Source organism: Aedes aegypti, chromosome 2 (genome assembly GCF_002204515.2).
Source record: "Aedes aegypti strain LVP_AGWG chromosome 2, AaegL5.0 Primary Assembly, whole genome shotgun sequence".
NCBI classification, from domain to species: Eukaryota; Metazoa; Arthropoda; class Insecta; order Diptera; family Culicidae; genus Aedes; species Aedes aegypti.
Genome location: NC_035108.1, coordinates 100,615,358 through 100,637,347, shown reverse-complemented (window position 1 = coordinate 100,637,347; position 21,990 = coordinate 100,615,358). Strand labels below are relative to the sequence as shown.

The 21,990-nt window shown below is 37.1% G+C and overlaps 1 protein-coding gene across 1 annotated transcript; it reads left to right on the top strand.

Moving 5' to 3' along the window:
* The first annotated feature begins 8,314 nt into the window (after nt 1-8,314).
* LOC110675102 (cuticle protein 38-like) lies at nt 8,315-8,959 on the top strand. Its single transcript, XM_021839487.1, has 2 exons — nt 8,315-8,470; nt 8,559-8,959. The coding sequence occupies exons 1-2, from the start codon at nt 8,456-8,458 to the stop codon at nt 8,847-8,849; spliced, it is 306 nt and encodes a 101-aa protein (XP_021695179.1). The 5' UTR covers nt 8,315-8,455; the 3' UTR covers nt 8,850-8,959.
* The last annotated feature ends 13,031 nt before the right edge of the window (nt 8,960-21,990 follow it).

The following is a 21,990-nucleotide window of genomic DNA, read 5'->3' as shown; positions in this document are numbered from 1 at the left end:
TTCAAGCCAAATACATCAGCCTACCGCCACCAGGAATAATTTCGTGATGTTCAATAACATTTTTTTTTTCAAATCAAATACAAAATCACTTAAATATGTGTCACCTTTCAGCAATCCACATACAACAAGCTTTTGGCAATTGCATTTTACTCACGCACTATAGTCATTACGGAAATTGATACCAGGAAATGGTTCCTAATTAGAGCCGGGTACGAGTGATTTTATTTGCCAACCAATGCAACGGTCAATCGTGACACCCCAATCAGTCGGTTTCAATGGAACACTCAATCAAATTAGCTGAAAAGTGGCAGCAAATGCAACTGCACAAACGGTTAGGGTGGGTGGTCCAGCAAAGCAGATAATTGATGAAAACCGAATTTAGTACTAAACCACTGGAAATGGCATAATACCACTAAGGTTTGTATCCTTAGATAGATAGTGTAAAGTCGTCTTTAGTGTCGTGTGCTAGACTCGACTTGAAGAAAGCCATAGTATTTACAAATTACTTACTTTATCTAGGTATAAAGTCATAATGCCCTTCCCTTTTTTGATGGAGATGATATATTTGTTCAAATCCAATCAAGGTTTTGAAAGTTCGTAATTTGGAGTTTCGCTATTATCAATTTTCAGCTAGATTTTTCATTAGTTCGACTACATCTCATAAACTATTGGGAATTCCTCAATACAATATTTGGACGAAATATTCTTCTCACCAAATGGCACATCTGGCGGTATTCAAATGTTTGGTAGTGATTTAGTAAAAAAAATCCTCATAAATGACAATTTTTCACAGTTTTTGGTCATAATTCATAAACCGTTTATGCTTTTAACCAACACAACTAATTTTGCTGAACATGTTGATAACCTTTAAACGATCCATCTTCTTGATTTGGTTATATCAACACTTCACTGTTCGTGCTCTTGTATTTTGTACACTAACAGGTGCACAACCGTCGCTCTTCGCTGATGCTATCGTGGTACCTACTTGAAGTGTTAATATGACCAAAACCAGAAAAAGGATAGCTTATCAACATGTTCAGCAAAGTTGTTTGTGTTGGTTTGGAACATATTTTTGTGCAATTCAGTCATGTTTAAAATATAAACGATTTATGAATTATGACCAAAAAATGTGTAAAAAATTACTAATTTTTCGAAGTTTTCGAACCATAATACTAAGAAAAAAACACCGCCACGTGCTTTTTTGTGTTAAATGCATTGCGTAAGGGGGTTGCATTGAGAAATTACCAATAGTTTGTGAGATATAGCCGTATTAAGGGAAAATTAAGTTGAAAATCTGAAAAGAGCGTAGCTCTAATCTAATTATTCAAAACCTAAATAGGGTGTAATTTCAGAATCTGAAGACATAATTTTGTTTACATTTGATGACCTCGAAAATGTTGTACTGTGTAACGAATGCTCAAAAAAAAAAAAAAAATAAATTTATGTATATATATTTTTTTTTCAACGAATACGGTTTTTTATATTAAAGCTTGTTTTTTTTGTTTTAATTGAACTTATGACGTATTCCCTGGAATTCTCAGAGCAATTCTCTTTTGTAAATTTCTCAGTCAGACAGATAAACTATCCTCTATCGATTGATTCACACCGACAGATTTGTCAAAAGCCTTTTGAAAACGTTTTTACAACGCTTCAAACAACCCTTGTCAGTGTGACTATTATCGGCAGCCTCATTTTTGTTTGGCACCTTTCCCATAAGTACTGGAGGTAAATCTGTTTGGCAGTTCCAAATCAGTAGCATTTTGGGGCGTATTCATTTGAATTGATCACATCTCTGGCGAAATTGTTTGTTCAGGCTCGGGAATCTCGTTAGTAGGAAGCTGACAGAACAGAGAACCATCTAAATGTTTTCGTTGGTGTGTTTTGATATAAAAATACTGTGTATTTGGCATTTGAAATTTGGTTTTCGATAATAGTCTAGTTGTGCCGAAGCCGTAAATCACCCTAGTAGGAAAAAAATTCTAGATAAGCGCACAGAGGGGCTTTTAGATAAATCAGTGAATGAACTTAGGGAGAAAACACTGTAGGAATCCTCAACAAATAGCCAAAGGAATCATAAATGAATTCCCGGAAGAATCCTTGAACAAACTTCTTCTAGTAAAATTGCTGGACATTAACCAGATACAATTCCTGCAAGGATTGATTCAGAAATTTCTCCAAAACTCAATCAGTAATTTTCTCAGAAACTCGTAAAAACTCCATCAGAAATTTTATCCGGAGTTACCTCCCTGACTTCAACAGTTTTTTTTTTCAGAGATTTATCCTGAAATTGTACTCATTGTTCCTCCAAGATCTTTTCAGAATTTCCTCCCAATTCTACACCAATAATATGGGTAAAAAAATTGGGTGATATTTCCATATGCATTTTAATGAGTCTGGAAAGCGTTTGCTAGTTTCGTTGAGGAAAACAAAAACAAACTGTGTATGATGATCGTATGTGAGTGTTCAAATGTCTCTAAGCTCTTTGTGCATTCTGTTTATTAGTATTGATGTCAGCTTTAGCCTCGTATATGGGGCTCTGCACAAAAAATGTATCTCTTCCTTTCACTCTTTCATGAAATTTATAAGCAACAAGGCCAGTAAACGTCAAAATCTCATACAAAATCAAAACAGTGCAGAAGTCTAACCGATGCGCATGATGCCAACTTGCTTCATTAGTTGTTTGTTTACCGCGCACGATGAAAGAGTACCGCGACGTCTTTGTAAAGTTGTTTGTTGTTTGCACAATGTCTGAAATGATCGGCTGTGGGCGCCGACGTTTGCAAGCATCCCTCTGTTTCTCATATAATCATCCTGTGGTTCCAAATTGTCACGTCGGTGATGACGTGACGGGGGGAGCTCCTACTGATGTTTATCGAGAAAAACTTGAAAATCAACGCAGCGTATTATGAGACCGGGGAGAAGGTTGTGGACCCTCGACTTCGGAACCTCTACGATCATTGCGCCTTTCAAGAGAACGGTGCACCCACACGGGAATATCGTTCAAGCGTGGTGTCGAGAGAACATGTGAAAAACTTAATTTCTCATAACTCAGGCTTTATATTTTTCATGCGTGAGTTGTCAATCACGCAACTCAGCAGTCAAAAAATCATGGATGAGTTGGCTCACCTCTTTGACTCATTGTCTCGCATTTCCACAGTTTACTCACACACGGCAATAATTTTTTGTTAGTCTGGTAAAATTATAGTAATCTTTTCTAATGTAAACAACAACATTCGGGTTTCACGAGTTTTTGACGGGTTTTGCGTCTCTGTAATGAATTTGCTCTCATGGGAGAGCGTATTGATTGAGATTTGAGTGAGAGTCTATCAACACTGCGAGAGAATTTGACCGATTTTCTCGATAAGACTTTGTGACCTCCCAGCTTTTCGGACCTAAATCCTCTGGGCCTTAACTCTCAAACCCCCAACGCCTGACTTTTCATTAAAAATGAACTTTGAAAAATCATTACTTGACCAGTTATATATCGATTTTGGATCTTTTGGTCTCAAACAAACCGCATACTCTTCAAGATTTATTGTGTTCCAGAAGAAATGGGATTGGCCACTTGGTTCAGAAATTAAGGTAAGTATAAAACGAAGCCAAACTTTGAATTTTCAAGTGCACAAGACTGGATAATCTGACAACAGTTCGCGTTGAAAACCAATCAAATTGCTTGCTTGCTGGTTTTGACCAATGGGATAAATTTTCAACGCGGGGCGCTGTTTGATTCTCAAGTCTTGTGCTTTTGAAAATTTGAGGTGTGCCTTCGTTCTATAATCACCTTAAGGTGTAATTCCGGATTCAACTGGGGTATATTTGTTTCGCAAGTGACGGTTTACGAAGATTTTTCAAGATTAGCGTTTAGAAAATTATTCATTGTGTACTTTCTATAAGTAAAAAACTGCCAGAAGGTCGAATGACATTGTTTCTCATTCATTCTCGCTATTTCGGATACCCGGTCAACTGAAACTGGTTCCTGAATGTACCCAAAGAGGACATTTTCTGAAACTTAAAGAATAGTACCGTGCGACGGCTCAAAATTCATGATTTATTATCCTGAACATCATAGCTAAAATTCTATGGACCAATATAAGGTTCTGGCCACATCCAGATACCCCGGAGTCGATTGGCCAAGTTATGATTTTTTAAAGTTCATTTTTATTGAAAATTCTATGGGGGTTTGAGAGTTAATGTATGGTCGTACATGCTGATCAAGTGAGCGAACATCAAGTGAGCACTATAGACAAATTTAAGAAGTTCATTTCCAAGGCCTGGGACGAGATGCCGATGGACCAGGTGCGTGCCGTTTTGAATGATATTCTAAGAGAAATCCGAGAGGAATTCCTAGAGAAAATCCTAAAATATTTCTCAAAGGTCCAACGGAACATAAATCAATTTTTGGAGAAATCTCTTTACAAATGCTTGAAGAAATCACAGTACTAATTATTGGAGGAATTCCTGAAGCAAACTTTTAAGAAGTCCCTAGATCAATCTAAGGGGCCCAGATAGCCGTAGCGGTAAACGCGCAGCTATTCAGCAAGACCAAGCTGAGGGTCGTGGGTTCGAATCCCACCGGTCGAGGATCTTTTCGGGTTGGAAATTTTCTCGACTTCCCAGGGCATAGAGTATCTTCGTACCTGCCACACGATATACACATGCAAAAATGGTCATTGGCATAGAAAGCTCTCAGTTAATAACTGTGGAAGTGCTCATAAGAACACTAAGCTGAGAAGCAGGCTTTGTCCCAGTTGGGACGTAACGCCAGAAAGAAGAAGAAGAAGAAGATCAATCTATTTAAGAATCCATGAAGGAATTTCTGACTGAAACATTGGAATAATTCCTGTAACACTCCTAATACTTGGAGTCGATCATAATGGAATTTCAGGTAGAAACTCTGGAAGTATTGCTGGAAACATTTCTGGAGGAACCTTGGAGTAATACTTGAATGTGTTGGCCCAAGCTTTGATTTGTTTCAAATCTGGTTTGACACAAGTTTGTTTATCAGTTAGGATTTTTTTTCCTGAAACAGTCACCCTCTCGGTTCTTACACATTTGAGGCAAGGGAAAGTATTCCATCGCTACCGTTTTTTAAACAATAATATTTCCTATGAAAGGCTTGGTACTTTAGGAAGTGAAGGTGCAAAAGTAAATCACGCCTTAAGAAGGAAGGCGATCATCAGGTTATGTCTCCGGAAATCCTTTAGGAATTCCTGCAGAAATTCTTTCAAGGATTCGACCACAAATTTATACGGGAATACATTAGATTCGCAATTTCTTCAAGATTTTTTTGCAGAGTTCCTCTACAAATTTCCCCTGGGTTCCTTTAGGAATTCTTTGACGATTTGTGCAGGAAATTCCTTCAGAGTTCTTCCGAGAATTCTACCGTAGGTACAACGGGAATTCCTTCGAGGCTCCATCATGAATTTCTTTCGGATTTCCTAAATGGATTCTTCAGGAATTCCGTTGGAGATAGGGTGACCATCTCATGCAGATTCAAAATCTTTGTAAGTTCCATTTGATGATGATACGATGATATAAACTGTTATTTATTGTAGCAAGGTATCTACCGGTAGCAATAGCCCGTTATAGCAAAACAATTTGTTCAATATAGTAAGATAATTTGTATTCAATCATACTCCTGTCTGAAGAGCCAAAAACGAATGGCGTATCCGTAGGCAGAGAATGTGTCCACATTTTGAAAAGTTTTGTGTGTTTTAGCAATCAGATATAGGATATATCTTGATGTTAAAACATTAAAAAAGATTAAAAAAGTGAAAGTCACTGAAATATCCCATATGGCCGAATAGGGAACCACTATGGTCATAACTGGTACACTTTCTCTATTGAAGGTGCAAGGAAATGCCGTTAGGATACATCGAATCATTGTTTTGCAAATTATCTGTTAAGAATCTTGTTAGAAATGTCACAGAGAAGCTTCCGTTATGTTTTCATAAGGATCTCGTGAATATTCGCTTATGATCTCGCCAGAAAACCTTGAAAAGTCCTACTAATAATCAATCAAAGTTTTTGGCAGAAATCTGGCAAAGATCTTAAGATTCTGAAAAGCATTTGTTACACTGCGGAACACGTTTTTGTCTCAAGCACCAAAATACCGCTATTCATTCAATTAAGAATTGCTGAATCCATTGCCGTTTGCAGAAATATAATAGCACGTCTAGTTTTTGAGAAATTGGCTGTTGAAAATGCAAAAATGGACTATTTTAGCCAACTTGCATGCAAGTTTGCCAGCTTGTAAGGCAATTTATTCGCTTTATTTGCCATAGAGGTCAAACTTTTACTTTTTGATGGTTTAAAAAAGTATTGTATTTTCCCATATGAGAGAAACGAAGAATTTTGTATGGCGACACCAAGCATGTTGAAAAAATCGGCTTAACCTAAATTTAACCGCGCAATTTCATCCAAATTATATCCAAAATGAAAGTTTAAGTGCAAAATAGCATGTTTGGTGGATTAGATTACAAAAAAGTTTGATAAATTATACCTCAAATTATATGTAACCATCAATAAAACCAGTGTTTTATACAACTTTGGTGACCTGTAACAAAAAACTGTGACGTGCTGGAACGTTTCTGAAAATGACATCAGATTCAGCAACCCCAAATCTACTTGAGACACATAATTTGATCCTTGAGACACGCAAAAATGTCATTTTTGTTACGCTGTGTTAGGGATCTATTCAATGGGTAGCTATGATGTGGAGTGCGAGATGTTACGCGGTCGTGCATCACCTGGTAAAATTTAGGCCATGGTTTCTGTTAATATTATCTCCACTGAAATGTGCTTTTTGAGAGCATCGTCAATAATGACAGCTCTCGTGCAAGCTCGCGAGATTTTCAAAATGTGGCATTCAAATGAATGATCTTTCATTTTGATGGCAATATAATGCCAGCTTTTTTTAACTTGAATTATCTTCATCATTTCATAATGTTTGACAAGCAGAAAAAGCAGGACAAAACTTAAAATATTAAAAATATATCAGGACACCTCAATAAAATCTCAAAATCAGGACATGTCCTGCTAAATCAGGACGGATAGAGATGGAGATCCTCCAGCATTTTCTCCAGAGTTCCACCGGGATTTCCATAGTTCCTTAATAACTGTTCACACAACTATACAACTATACTCAAAAGGAAAATCAGCACACACCAGATGCTTTAACTTTGAGAGTTATCAAAGTTTAGAACAGCGTCAGCGTTTTTAGTACATGCGTGCATTTGGCGCATATTTCTCAGAAAATTTTGACCTTAAGGGATTCACACAAAAAAAAATAAAAATGATGCGTATCAAGGGATTTCGCTAAGCTGAACTATTTTTATATTAGTCGGAATTAAAAAAAAAATCTTAACCCCATGTTGGTTGTTACCTCCTTAGGTTGAATCCCCAAGTTTTTGGTCAACGTAAAGTTTTGGAACACCCTAGTATCCTTCTTCTTCTTTTCTGGCGTTACGTCCCCACTGGGACAGAGCCTGCTTCTCAGCTTAGTGTTCTTATGAGCACTTCCACAGTTATTAACGGAGAGCTTACTCTGCCAATGACCATTTTTGCATGCGTATATCGTGTGGCAGGTACGAAGATACTCTATGCCCTGGGAAGTCGAGAAAATTTCAAACCCGAAAAGATCCTCGACCGGTGGGATTCGAACCCACGACCCTCAGCATGGTCTTGCTGAATAGCTGCGCGTTTACCGCTACGGCTATCTGGGCCCCTACCCTAGTATCCACGAAAGCGTATTCAAGAGTAGTATCATTTACCCTTTTCACACCATTACCATTTTGGGATGGATCCCATCATGGATCAACCAAATAGAAAATCCGTATACCCGCTTCAAGCGTCACACATTATAACGTCATTCGAGATTGATTTGCTCCGGAAAAGATGAGGTTCTAAATTTGGACGAAATTGATTGCAAACAAAAACGTGAACTACACGCTGGGGAAAACCCAAACTAATCAAATTATTAGTTTTAGACGTACTCTTCACATATAGGCCTATGCATATCAAGCTTTACGGTAGCCAATCACACACGCAGTCCAATTAATTCAATGTGCGTAGTGCAGTTGACGACCGCGATGGACGATATGAACTGGATGATGGTGACCGCCAAAAACGCAAGTGACGGTCACGCCTTACGTGACTTGATTTTGTGTCTTTAATGACATATGCAGAGTGCACACCGAATCGCCCATCAGAAACACCGCCGAAGCGTAATGTCTTCTGAATGTTGATCCGATTTCGAAGGATTCTTTTGGAGCGATTGAACTGGAGGTGGCAATTTTGGCGCTATGCTGGCTTATCATGTGGGAAGGTTCTGTACTTTTTACGGTTTTGGTTACTATAAATATTGAGGGGAAACAGATGACACAGTATCAGTTCACTCAAGCATTTCAATTCAGTAGCAATCGTAGCTAGTCAACCGACTCACCAAACACTCAAAATGTTCGCCAAGATCGTAAGTAATCAATTGACCGCTAATTTCGAATATTACAGAACATTCATAGAAATCATTTTCTAACCATGCAACCCTTTCAAATTCTCAGATCTTTGTTGCCGCCCTCGCCATCGTTGCCGTCAGTGCCAAGCCCGGAGTGGTTGCTCCGCTGGCCTACTCTGCGCCTCTGGTGGCCGCCGCTGGCCCAGCTGTGGTAACTGCCCAGAGCTCGCAGTTCATCGCCCGTAACTACAACGGAATTGCGCCATTGGCTTACACCGCTGCTTACACTGCCGCTGGACCGGTTGCCTATGCTGCTCCTGCCGCTTATGCTGCTCCAGCTGCTTATGCTGCGGCTCCATTCGCCGCCGCCGCTTATACTGCACCAGTTTTGCTGTAAACTTTGATAGGCTGGAAAGATTTGGACTTGGCTACAATATTGTGAATGCTGTAACGGATTCAAGTGATTGAAGTTGAATGTGATAATAGTACAATTTTGAAAACATGAAATATTCTTTTTTCCCTGTGAAGATGCCAAATGTCCAAATGTCCTTTTCGTCCGTATGACTTGTTACCCGAAAAGTGAAGAGAGAAAAAATCCATTGACTATGTGAATCGTTGGAAAGAAATCATTATTTGGTAATTATCGTATACTCTCGATGCCAAAAAATGTTGAAATCAGTATCATAGACGTTTGTTTGTCAATCAAATTATTTCTTATCGTCAACCATTTTGATGTTTGAATATTTTGCATGCAAAAAAAAACATGATGAGTTGTTTTAATGTTGCAATTCATGCAATTGAATTTTATCCAATGAAAATGGAAGCAAACAGGAGAAATGTTTGAATGAAATAAATCTCTTATGTATCTATATTCAGCATGTTCAATAACCTTTTGAATTATATAGATATAAAGAGAGTAATGACACTCAAAGCCGGTTCTATTTGCGATACAATTCGATTACTTCCGCCTACCAGGCCTACGATAGGCTCATGGTTATGACGTATATGGGAACAAGTATTGTGTACCACGAAAAAATCTCGTCCATTATCTAAGACGATTACTGGTGTTACCACGTGCCAACGCACCGCATAAATCAATTCCGGCTGCTGTTATCGTGCCTTGTAACCGCAACATTCTACGCCTCGCTGATGGACTGCTCGATTCCTGGAAGAAACGCTGTAAAACGAAGCGACAGAGGCGCTTAACCTCCGAACCACGTGTTGAACGTCCGTCACAACAAGTTCACTATCAGTCCTGTATCTGTCTGTCCGCCCGAAGGATTCCGCATCGGGTTCATTCAAAGTGAACGGGGAAATTCATCCTTGGAGGGGAAAGACCCGATTCTCATCTCAGTGAGAGTCACTCGGTGGCCTAGTTTCAGTCTCTCGCAGGACATTTTTCTCGACGTGGGAATGACGTCATAGAACCGATTTCTCACGAATAAACTGCGCCGTGAAGCTACTGCAGCTGTGAATAGATAGGTGCAGCCGATTTTCCATAATTGTTACCCGCGGAACTATCGGCAGTGCATCCTGTGGCGCCAAGTGATGGAAAAAAAAATGCATACTCGGGTGGATGTCGTCGGTCATTGCACTCCACGGGTAAATATTTAGTGCGATTCTGAATCTCACTATTCTCCGAAGATTGAGGTATGCCTCGATGGCGATGCAGAGGGGCTTGATGCAAGGAAGTTGATAACGATAAGCGTATGCGATATTCCGAATGATTTCGTTAAATAGAGTTTGATACAAATTACGCGGAATTACATGAAGTAAATTAACCAAAATCTCCAAATTCATGTCGTTCTGCCAAATTAAAAAAAAAAAAAATCGCCGAAATGTTTCGATAGTATTGCTGTGTGCGTTTAAAATGCAAATATCAAATGCAGCAACACTTAACGCGGTAAGATTTTTTTTTGTAATTTCTCATCGTAATAGGCTGTTTTTCATCACGCCAATCTGTCATGAAACAGCCTACTTTCCTACACTGAAGTATGCAATGCGGGAATAGTCATTACCTAACTGAAACCAGTGCTGTAATGGTTCATTACGCAACTGTTTTGAGTTGCGTAAAGAATAATAACACAACAATTTCTCAGAAATTTTAAAACAATGGTGAATGCATTCCGACGTAATTTCTGATACCCTCAAGTGGTTTTCTACGAAATTGCAAAAAATGTTGTACGTAACTCGTTGCAGAACTCGATTTCTACAGCACTCGTCGTAATTGCCCTAAATTTACGAATCGTGCTGTAAAAATCACCATTCTGCAACTTGTTGCGTAAACTACTATAGTCATCTCTCCCTTACTCGATATTGAAGGGACCATCGAGTTAGGGAGGTATCGGGTTACAGAACACGAAAGCAATGCAACTGCGTTTTAAGGGACCATCGAGTTAGCCATGAAAACCAACTTTTACTATGGTTCTTTAACTCGATATCGAGATACGGAATATCGAGTAAGGGAGAGTTAACTGTATTACAAGAAAGCCTAAGTCAAAGATTGTTTTTTTTTTGATAGGTTGGCGTTGATATGGATCATGGTTGCTAAGTATCCTTTGTCTAATTTGTGTTACCGCATTCGAAGCTCTGTTGAATAGACTGGCCATGGGAGGGAGAAACCAATACGAAATTTATGTACGTCAAGTTGAGCCGAGATTCTGCTGTCACGAACTGTCACTGTGAGCCCAGATCTAAAACAATGGACAAACATGATAAAAGCGCGTAATTGATTAAAACATATATCTGCATTTTATCAAATGTGACCAAAAATCGATTGAAAAGCTATTCATGCTTATTCAAAAGTAATGTCACAATAGTAACTTTTATTCTGATTGAATATAAAGTATTTGAAACGCATAATTTTACTTTTTCCAATAAAAACGAAAATGAAATGCATAGAAAACATTGGCCCTTTTTCCATGTTTGTCCAGAACGATCGAAGGAACACAACAAAAGAAAACTAGAGATTTTTATCAAGTCTGCCTTGATTGTCGTTGGCAAGCTGGAGTTTTCTTGCAGTTCGAAAATAACTTTGTGTCATATTTCGTGTGTAGTATCGGTGCTTCTCTCCCAGGACTGGCCCAGCTCAGTATGGGAGAAAAATAAAGTTGTATAATTCCACGGGGCGACCCCCAGGATTATTTCTTAGGGTTAGAGAAAGATTTCCTGAAAATTTCAGCTCATTTGGTCGTTCCATGAGCTGGCGCATTTGAATATATTGGGATTTCTACACATGGAAAACAGCACATCATTTATTGTTTGGTTCAGGAAAATTTTTGATTATGTTCAGTTGAACCCAGAATGTCAAAAAACTATTTGACACCATAATGAACAATATTGTATAAGGTTGTATCATGATTCAAATTGATAAAGTTGATGTTTTAACTATCTGAAGAAGATCTGCAATACTGCTTTCTTCAAGACAGCATGATGGTTATCACTTGGCGCATCTTAGCCACCTATGACGTTGGGCGAGCTGCTGCGCAAGGCGCACGCATATATGTGGTTGTACGCGATTGCTGATCTAAGCCTTAATTTCAACAACTGAAATGTTTATGAAAATGAGCTTAAATCCGGATACAACGTTCTGCAATTATGTTCATTAGGGTATCAACTAGTGTTTTTGTCATTCTGGGCTCAATCGAACACGATCAACTAGTATACAGAGCGAAGTAGTAACAAAGCTTCAATTTTTAATATATTTGAAATGAATATTTGAAACAAACTTCGAATTGAATGCGCCAGCTGGTGGCGCAACCAATTGAGTTGAAATTTTGAGAGACCTTGTTTTTACCCTAAGGCACATATCTAGTACCCTCTACTACCCCGTTGAGTTTTACAACTTTTTTGTTTAAGGACCAATCTATTGTTTAACCAGATTTGCACGTCGAACGCAAACAGCAATAATACTTAAAATCAAATTTCGCGAAATATTCAGTTGGATTGCTGACAAGAACATTGAAAGCTCTGCTGTTGTGGAAATAATAAAGCATTCATTTTAATTTTGCAAATTTTGACCATCACTTGGGAGGAATGTTTTATGAGATGGTTAATACCTGGGAGGGAGAAACCGATACGAAATTTATGTACGTCAAAGTGAGCCGAGATTGTGCTGTCACGAACTGTCACTGTGCCCAGATCTTGAACAATGGACACCCAAGTAACATTTTTAGTTTTTTCATTTACTACAAGCTGTTGTTACCACCATATCGTTAAAACTCATTTTAGAACTTATTAGTCTTAATAACCTTAATAAACCTTTGATAAAACTCCGTTAAGCCCGAAAAGGCATGCAATTCATTTTATTAAATTTGTGCCGTTATGCATCTGGATTGTTATAATGAAGCCTACCGTGCTTGATCGGCTGTACTGATGCAGAAAACGGTAAGTGATAAGTGCCTGAAAAATGAAAGCTTTTTTCGTGTAGCTCAGCTGTTGTGTGCAGCATAATTGTCCCACTAGAACGGGAAGTTCAGGCTAGCATGGAAAAAATATGCTTTATACGGTAGTCTATTAATTCTTCGAGAGGAATATTTGTCATTTCTATGCTTGCGTTTTGATTAATCCTTATTTCACTACATGATTATCATTATCAACATAATGATATTGATAACCACACGCAGACTGCATTCCAATAACATGCATCAGACCGTTGAGTTTTAAGAAGGCTTTAACATGACTTAGTGTAGTCTTAGAAGTTTTACCCATGCCTTGACAAGACAAGCAAGATGAGGTTTTATGTTTAGGTTTTAATAGACACTACACAGCTCCTTCAAAATACAATTTATTATCAACAAATGTGGCCAGCAAATAAGTTTTAACGGTAGCTCTTGTAGATATCTACAAAGTATTTTAAAGTGGGTTTTACCGAAAAGAACGTTTGGCACTTTGCAATGCTTTATTTAATCTGTTAGGAATGAATACATCTCTAATAAAACCTCCATAAATAATATCTAAGATCAAAAAGCACTGAAATTGTTACTTGGGGCAAACATGATGAAAGCGCGTAATTGATCAAAACATATTTTTTGCATTTTATCAAATGTGACAAAATATCAATTGAAAAGCTATTTATGCTTACTCAAAAGTAATGTCACGATAGCAAATTTTATTCTGATTGAATATAAAGTATTCAAAATGCATAGAAAACTTTGGCCCTTCTTCCATGTTTGTCTCGAACGATCGAAGGTACACAACAAAAGAAAACTAGCGATTTTCATCAAGCCTGCCTTGATTGTCGTTGGCAAGCTGGAGTTTTCTTGCAGTTTGAAATAACTTTGTGTCATATTTCGTGTGTAGTATCGGTGCCTCCCTCCCAGGTTAATACAGTCGACTCTCCACATCTCGATGTTCTATTACTCGATATCTCTCCCTATGTCGATGATTTCTTCGGTCCCTTCATTCTGCATACATTTTCCAACTCCATATCTTAATATCCTCCTTATCTCGATATCTCCATGTCTTGATGGGTTCCTGTTCCCAATTTTCTCTCCATATGTCGATATGACCATTATCGAAGGTTACAAGACAAAATTTTCAGGATTCAAACCAAATTAAAAACGCGGAATGACGTCCGATTGTTTATCATTTTTTTGGTAACGGAATGGTTTTCAATTTAGTATTCGTTAAAAATTGTTACTTTACCAAATCCTGAAACAAACACAGTTGTCAGAGGTGAGAATGGGTCAAAAACGCATATGTCCATGTTGACTGTTGGAAAACTCTCATAATTTGATGCATAAAAATTGAGAAATAGCGAAAAACATGAAAAACAGGGCATTTTTTTAATCTTCATATCTCCAAGAGCACAAAAAAATCGGAAGCTCAAATTTTCAGGCAATATTGAACAATACTATATGAGACGGATATCAAAATTTGAAAGAGGTATATTTTGGCGTTTCTGAGATAATTCCATTTTTTACAATGATTTTTTTTACTCTAATACTGTTAAATATCCATGAGTCAATTGTAAAGGACCCATCGACTAATAGAAATAACGAGTTATGGAACAGACTTTTATACAAAATTGTTCAAAAAGGCCATCGTAGTATCCATGAAAATCACTTTTAGTGCGGTTCCTTGAGCCAATATCGAGTATTGGAGCATCAACACATTGAGGTGTAACTGTACACAGTTCTGTAAATTGTAAATTGAAAATTGAATATTTATGTTTTATTCTAATGATACAAAATATATAGTGTGCCGTGAAAAAATGGATCAAGTGTCAGTTAATTATTGTCATCATGGTTCAGGGTGAGTAATTTAATTTATAAATTTGATATTTCTTTGTAGTAGAATCTTTAAACATATTTCTTTGTAGATCAAATTATTAAACATATTCATGTCGATAACTCAACTAAAACTTCAGAGCGCACCATCTCTTGCCGGGAGTTTGTTGATTTGTTTTTGAGCGGAAATAGCGTTGATGAATCCGTGCAAGTTACAAAACAGAAGATTGAAATCGATGGCAGCACATTGAACATTCCTTCGGCTTTGAGAAAATTTAGGTTGTTCAAGCTGAATTTTGTGTCTAACTTCAACAACTGATATACTGCCCATAACTGCATATTTGTAACATTCGACAAAAGTAGGCATTGAGTAAATGCAATACCAAGTGTGCATTTTATGGCAGTATGGGGGGAAACTAAAATTTCTAAAAATTACCAGGAACTCAAAAGTGCTTATTTGAGCCAGATATTTTGTACAACTCATATCGCATACTCGGTGAATAGTCCGAAAATAATTCTGATAGAAATTTCATTGCTATGACATTACGAGGCTCATTTATAATCTCAATGTGACTGTTATGCGGTTATAATTAGCAATGTGACAAAACAACTTGGTATTGTTTTCGAATTTTCTAGAACAATCTCATAGATTTCAGTAGGTTGATCGAAAGTATTTATCATTTGATGACTCTCCATGGTATTAACTCCAATTTGTCAAAAATGTTGAATGTGACTGTTATGCAGTTATGGGCAGTATAGAAAAAGCCTATTATTTAGGAAAATTCAAGCTAATGGTTCTACGAATAAGTGAGCCTTTACCATCGAGTGATAATTCAAACGATGTGAACACCGCGCGAAAATGTTTTAGAAAATCCTTCAAAAACGGCTGAGATTGCAGTGCTGAATAAGAACATCATACGAATATTTCGATTATTCTAAGGGCTCTGTCTTCGAAAATATCAATTAACGTTACTACATGGCACGAATATGCAGAGCAAACGAGATTGCGGTTGACACGATTGTATCCATATTATCCGCTATTACCGTCTGTTCACAGGATCTCACATCGGATCCAGTGATTTCCTTAAATGGAAAGCTTGCAAAATCTGTACCAGAGGAATGTCCAGAAGAAATCCGAAACCTTCTTATACTGTAGATATAAATAATAATTTCATGAACTAATAAAAAACTAGTTTTACGCTCAATTTAAATTATGCTTAAATAATTGCTACAAAAATCATAATCGCGAGGTGAAAGAAACCCCTTAGAAAAATGGAATCTATTTTGCCTGAAAATTTGAGCTTGCACTTTTGAAGATATTAATGTTTAAAAACTGCACTATTTTTCAGGTTTTTTCGCTATTTCCTAATTTTTATGCGTCATATTGTAAAAATTTCTCCACTATAGTTTGTGTTTGTTATGTTTTCATCAGAAAATAATATAATTTTATACGGTTCTTAAGAAAAATGTCAGACTTGATGAAAAAATAAAAAGTTTTTTCGCTAATTTGGTATTATTTTGCTAATAGCTCGAAAACAGTAGGCTGTGAAATTTTGACGTCTTCGAGAGAGTTATTTATTTTATCAAAATGATCAACCTTGCTGAAAACGCCAAGTCGCTAGGGCGTCATAGTAAAAATTTAGATTCTGGTACCACCTCTGCGGACCTGAGACGAGACTCGTGGAGACGGTCTTCTTTTTCTGTGATTGCTTAGTTTTTTTTTCTTATTCCACTCGGTGTTTATATCAATCATATCTATGAACCTCTCAGGTAACTTTGGAAACCTCTGTGGACCCCTTCGGAGTTCTTGAGAATACTTGGTCGGTGTTCAGACAGACTGGACCAAGTGCTTTTTTGGAGGTTTCAGAAAAACGTACCCCAGGCATTCGAAATATCCAAATATTCGCTTCATTTACCGTAGTAATGGGGCTTATCTATTTGGTGATACATCTGTATCGAAATAGCATCGGAAAAATCAGAATTGATGGAGTCCTTAACGTATCTTTAGAGCGCCAAAATATCATCTAGTCCGGTCTGTCTGAACACCGACTACTTTAGTTATCCAAAAGTGAAGCTCTGAAATCTTATTGAATCCCCATTTGAGAACACTTTGAAACCCTCTGGAAACTCTGAAGTTGCTTCGCACATTTTGGCGTTTTTTACTAATTTTTCATTTATTATTGTGCTCTTGTTTAGCTGCCCCCTGAAATCCTTTTTGGAACCCTTGAAAATGCTCCTCAAACTTATGAAAACACAACTACTGGTTTGTCTTAGTGAATACTTTGAACACAATCAGCCAATAAGACAAGACAAAGGTTTCCAATAATATAAAACATATAATAATAAATATATTTCGAAGTATTCCGCTAATTTTTGAATTTCATATCGAGTTTTACTCTTTCATATTTCGTTTTGTTTCCTCCTAACAATGCTTGAAATTGCTTGTTTTATTTCGTATCGATATGAAGAAAATGCATATCGCATACCCTTAACTTGATACGCGCGCATCGGCATTGCGTCACCAGTTGGAGAAGATTTGGTTTTCCCCCATGTGCATGATAACACTTGTATCAACTTTCCGCGCTACATAACTACATAAAGGCGTACCTACAACCCATACGGGATGCGCTTTTGACCGTCTTTGTAGTAAATGAGTGAATGCTATTTTTAGACTACGAGGAAATTCAATTTGCTCATCGGGGAATTTTCTCGACGGTTTGTCTGTCCTCCTGTCTGTTTTTCATTCTGGACCGGAGTGGCTCTTCGATGCGGAACAAAAGGGTTTTATGGTTAAGATATCATCTTATGGAAAAGTGAAATAAAATGCTGGTCAAGCGTTTCATAATCGAATTCCGGGGGCAGTAATGCAATTACAAGACAAGAAACATTGCATAACTTCATTACAGTTCGACTTGTGAAGCATTGCACCGAGTGTATGAATGGGTGGGCTGGTCTTTTTGTTTTACTGGGTATTGCATTACAGCAGATATTCATACGGTTTTTCAGGAAGTTTCTTGATGAGGATGTTGAAAATTCCATCATCGCCAGGAGCTTTCATATTTTTGATTTTTTTAATAATAGTTCTCATTGCTTCCAAATCACTCTCTCAGGAATTTTCGAAAACGTTCTCTTGATTGAGAATATTTTCGAAGTCCTGAGTAACTTGATTTTCAATTGGACTAGTAAGTCCTAAAATAAAATTGTGCGCACTTTCAAACTGCATAGCAAGTTTTTGAGCTTTTTCGCAATTAGTTAGTAATAATTTGTTTTCCTCTTTCAATGGTTCTTCTGAGGTTTTTTTTTTCCAAATATTAGATAATTTCCGAAAGGGCATAGAGCCAGGGTCCAATGAAGAAATTTTATTTAAAAAATTTTTGTTTCTTAATTGTGAAAACCTTTCTTGATTTCTTTTTGCAAATCCTGCCATATAATTTTCATAGCAGGATCGCGAGTGCGTTGAAATTGCCTTCTTCTCACGTTTTCAATACGGATCAAGAGTTTAAGATCATCGTCTATAATCACGGATTCAAATTTTGGAATTGCAATGTTCCTGGCTTTAACAATGGAATTTGTTAAAGCTTCAAGATCATAGTCAATATCAAGTTTTGTTTGTAAAGAAATGTTAACATCTATGTATATTAGAGACAATATGTGTTTCATATACATTCCAGTCGGCTCGAAAATAATTGAAAGTGGAGCTGATAGCATTGAGAATCGCTTAATGGGATATTTGAAATGTAACAAGGATTTGATCAGAATCAAAATCAGCATAAGTGACCAGTTGGCTACAAAGGTGACTAGAGTCGGTTAAGATCAAATCAATCGTAGATGGATTTCTAGAAGAGGAATAATACATAGGGCTACTAGAGTATTGAATTGAGAAATATCCTGAAAAGCACTCATCAAATAAAATTCTGCCGTCGGAATTACTTTGAGAATTATTCCATGATCGATGTTTGGCATTAGAGTCACCAATGACAAAAATTTTTGACTTATTGCGAGTCAATTTTCGCAAATCAGTTTGGAGCAAATTTACTTGCTGTCCAGAGCATTGAAAAGGCAAAAAGGCAGCTATGAAAGTATATTTACCAAGCTGTGTTTCGACAGAAACACCTAAAGTTTCAAAAACTTTAGTTTCAAATGACAAAAACAGTTGATGTTTTATACGCTTAAGGCTAAGTAGCCCGTCATTCGTTTTTGCAACAATGATGACTTTTCAGCTTGCCTTTCAAAGTGATAAAACTCAGTCTTGATAGTTTATATTGACTTCAAAAAGTATCACTGTACGCGCTAACATGCATAAAGTATGCTGATACTTTTTCGGTGTGTCAGTGCAAAACCAACTGATTTTCTTTGAATCTAAATCGTGAGATGAATTAGCAACAATCATCAACGACGCGAACAAATTTCATTGACGGCCTACTTCGCCTTAATGATGATTGCAACTCCTTCCAAATTAGAACCATGATAGACGGCACTCTTTGTTTCCTCACTTGAATCGAAGACCCTGTGTTAGAGGCTGCTTCGATTTTTATTGCTTGAGGTAGTTTTAAAATCTTCCAAAAGCAGAGCGAAATTGTGTAGGCATAACACAAAAGGACGATGCACACTGATTTAATTCTCGCGTTGAGTCTCATACAGGCGTATCTACAGTGATCGATTTCTCTTCGTCGATTTTCTCTTTGCATTATTACACGAAATTCAATCGATTTTCGGAACATATTGCGGTGCAGTACGATGAAAGATGATGAATTCTTTCTACTGGGCCAAAAATATCAGTCGAAAACAGTCGCTCGGCTATGTAATTAGCTAAAGAGAAAATCGATGAAGAGAAATCGATCACTGCAGTTACGCCCTTATGATACTAAACGCGAGAATTGCCTTTATGTATAGCATATTGGTGTCGAGCTTGTTAATATCCATCAAATAGGTAACACAGTATGTTTACTCAGAACTAATCATTGAACAATTACCGAAATGCTACCGAATCATATCATAATTCATCTATTTTTAGATAATTGGCTCCATTCAAAGGATGTTGAACGGAACCGTCTACCTAGAAGGCTATATTGGCCACATCATGAATAGATTATGATCCGAGTAAGACCGAGTTGTCTTCCTTTGTTGTGTCGTCCTATCTATCGCTTATTTATAGCCGACAAAAATAAACTAGCTCTACGCCTTTTTCGGGGTCGTTATCATAAAATATACATTGACTTCCGGGTGAGCGGGAGGGGTAATTATTTTGATGAAATATTGATTTCTTTGATAGATGTATCAAATGCGGAATTTGTGATTTACTTGAGGAAATATATTATCTCCCTGGAGTTTTATTTTTTAACATTTATTTTATTTGACACGGCGCTTTAAAATAAGTTATAAAATTTCCCTCAATTGAAAAAAAAATCTGTGTGTAAATACTGTGCGGGATCGAAATCCGTACACCTAAATCAGTGTCTTATTTGATCGCTATCACGTACAAATCGATGAGTGAGTCTTTGAGTTTACGACTTTCTTCCAAGAAAATGGACTCCTCTTCTAAAGATGGAATGAGTGATTTTGAAAATAGGGCTGCAGCAGTCCTAGTTGGTGTGCATTTTTTTAAATTATTTATAATTTGAATGTTCGTTCTTTGAATGGTAAATAATAATATAGATATAGAAGTTATAACTGAAACTTATTTGAAACCTGGATCCAAACTCAAAAGACATTTTAACTTTTTTGTTTATCGTAATGATCGACTGGATGGAGCATGTGGCGGAGTTCCAATTATTTTTCATAGGCGTATAAAACATTAACTTTAAACATCATTTTTTGGTCATTGGTAACTTTCATGCAAAACATCGTTCATGGGATACTTATTTTGCTAAGCAATTCCATCGGCAGGATCTTATTTGACGAGTGCTCTTCAAGATATTGTTGATATATTTAACAAATGATTCAGTGAAAAGTAAATGACATTTCATATCAAAGAATATATAATCGTTCGGAAATCGTAATCTGAACCGTCCTCATAATGTTGAATAGGTATTCACGTGGGCTGTGAGTAGAGATTCTCAAATCACTTAGTGATTCATACCCGGTTCCGGAAACCCGGAACATCCGAAAAGTGAGTTTCCATCGCAGTTTTGTATATGTAATTCACTCTAGTACTATTCTATTGGATTTCTCGGCATAAAATTTCTCTGTAATAAGAAACCAATTACCGGCGCACATCCCTGAAAAATTCGGTCCAGTATGGTCCATGTGGTAAGGTAGGTAGGTATGGTCCATGTGGAACCGGTTTCTGGCCAATGGTCCCGGAAGGTGGCCAATCTGGACAATTCGATGAAATTACTCGGATGTATGCTCCAAAATCAAATTAATTGTCGCCAACCCTTAACGATTTTTTATTTCTGGATGTATTTTGCCAAAAGGAAGAATGGATGGTTATTCTGGTCCTTTTGGAGCACCGGAAAACCCGTAATATGAGATCACTAAGTTTGAGCACCAAAACTAGGCATGTGACGGCTTAATCTTCATGACTTCAAATCCCTGTGACTCTGCTAGATTTTTTTCAGGGGATGTGCGCCAGTAATTAATTCCTTATTACAGAAAAAAATTATGCCAAAATATCCATCAACCGAATAGTACCGATGTGAATTTCATATACAGAACTGCGATGGAATCCTACTATTCGGATGTTCCGGATGCTTTCCGGAACCGGTTATGAATAACTAAGTGATTTGGGAATCTCTATTCACAGTCCACGTGAATATCTATTCAACAATATGAGAACGGTTCAGATAACTTGTTTAGTTACGAAACTACAGGTTGTCAAAGTAAGGGTCTCTAAAGAGTCTTTTTTCAGATGTAGCAGGTTCCCGGTGGCCACACTGACCAAATCCGGATCTCCGGGAGGGTTTCTGAAACTAGACATGTGTGCCTTTCATTTAAGCCTAACAGAAATAAATTCGGTCAACACACTGAATTTTGCGAGCTGTTTGAGTTTTTGGGTCGAAAACGACCCTAAGTCACAATTTGTAACTTTTCTTAATTGAAGCCTTAGGGGTCATCCAAAACTTTTGTGGCCGCAAAAATAAAATTTAATAATAAATAAAATAAAATCCCACAAAAAAAAATTGTCAGGGAATTTCAAATTGCTATGTTAATCCAATCAAAAGTTACATTGATATGAATTTTGGAATGGGTCGAAAAAGTCCCAAGGTCCTTACTAAGGTTAAGAACAAATAATAATATGTATTTTACGTAAAAAGCAAATTAAATGATAAAATGCAAATAAAGAGTAAAACATAATTTCGCCTGTTA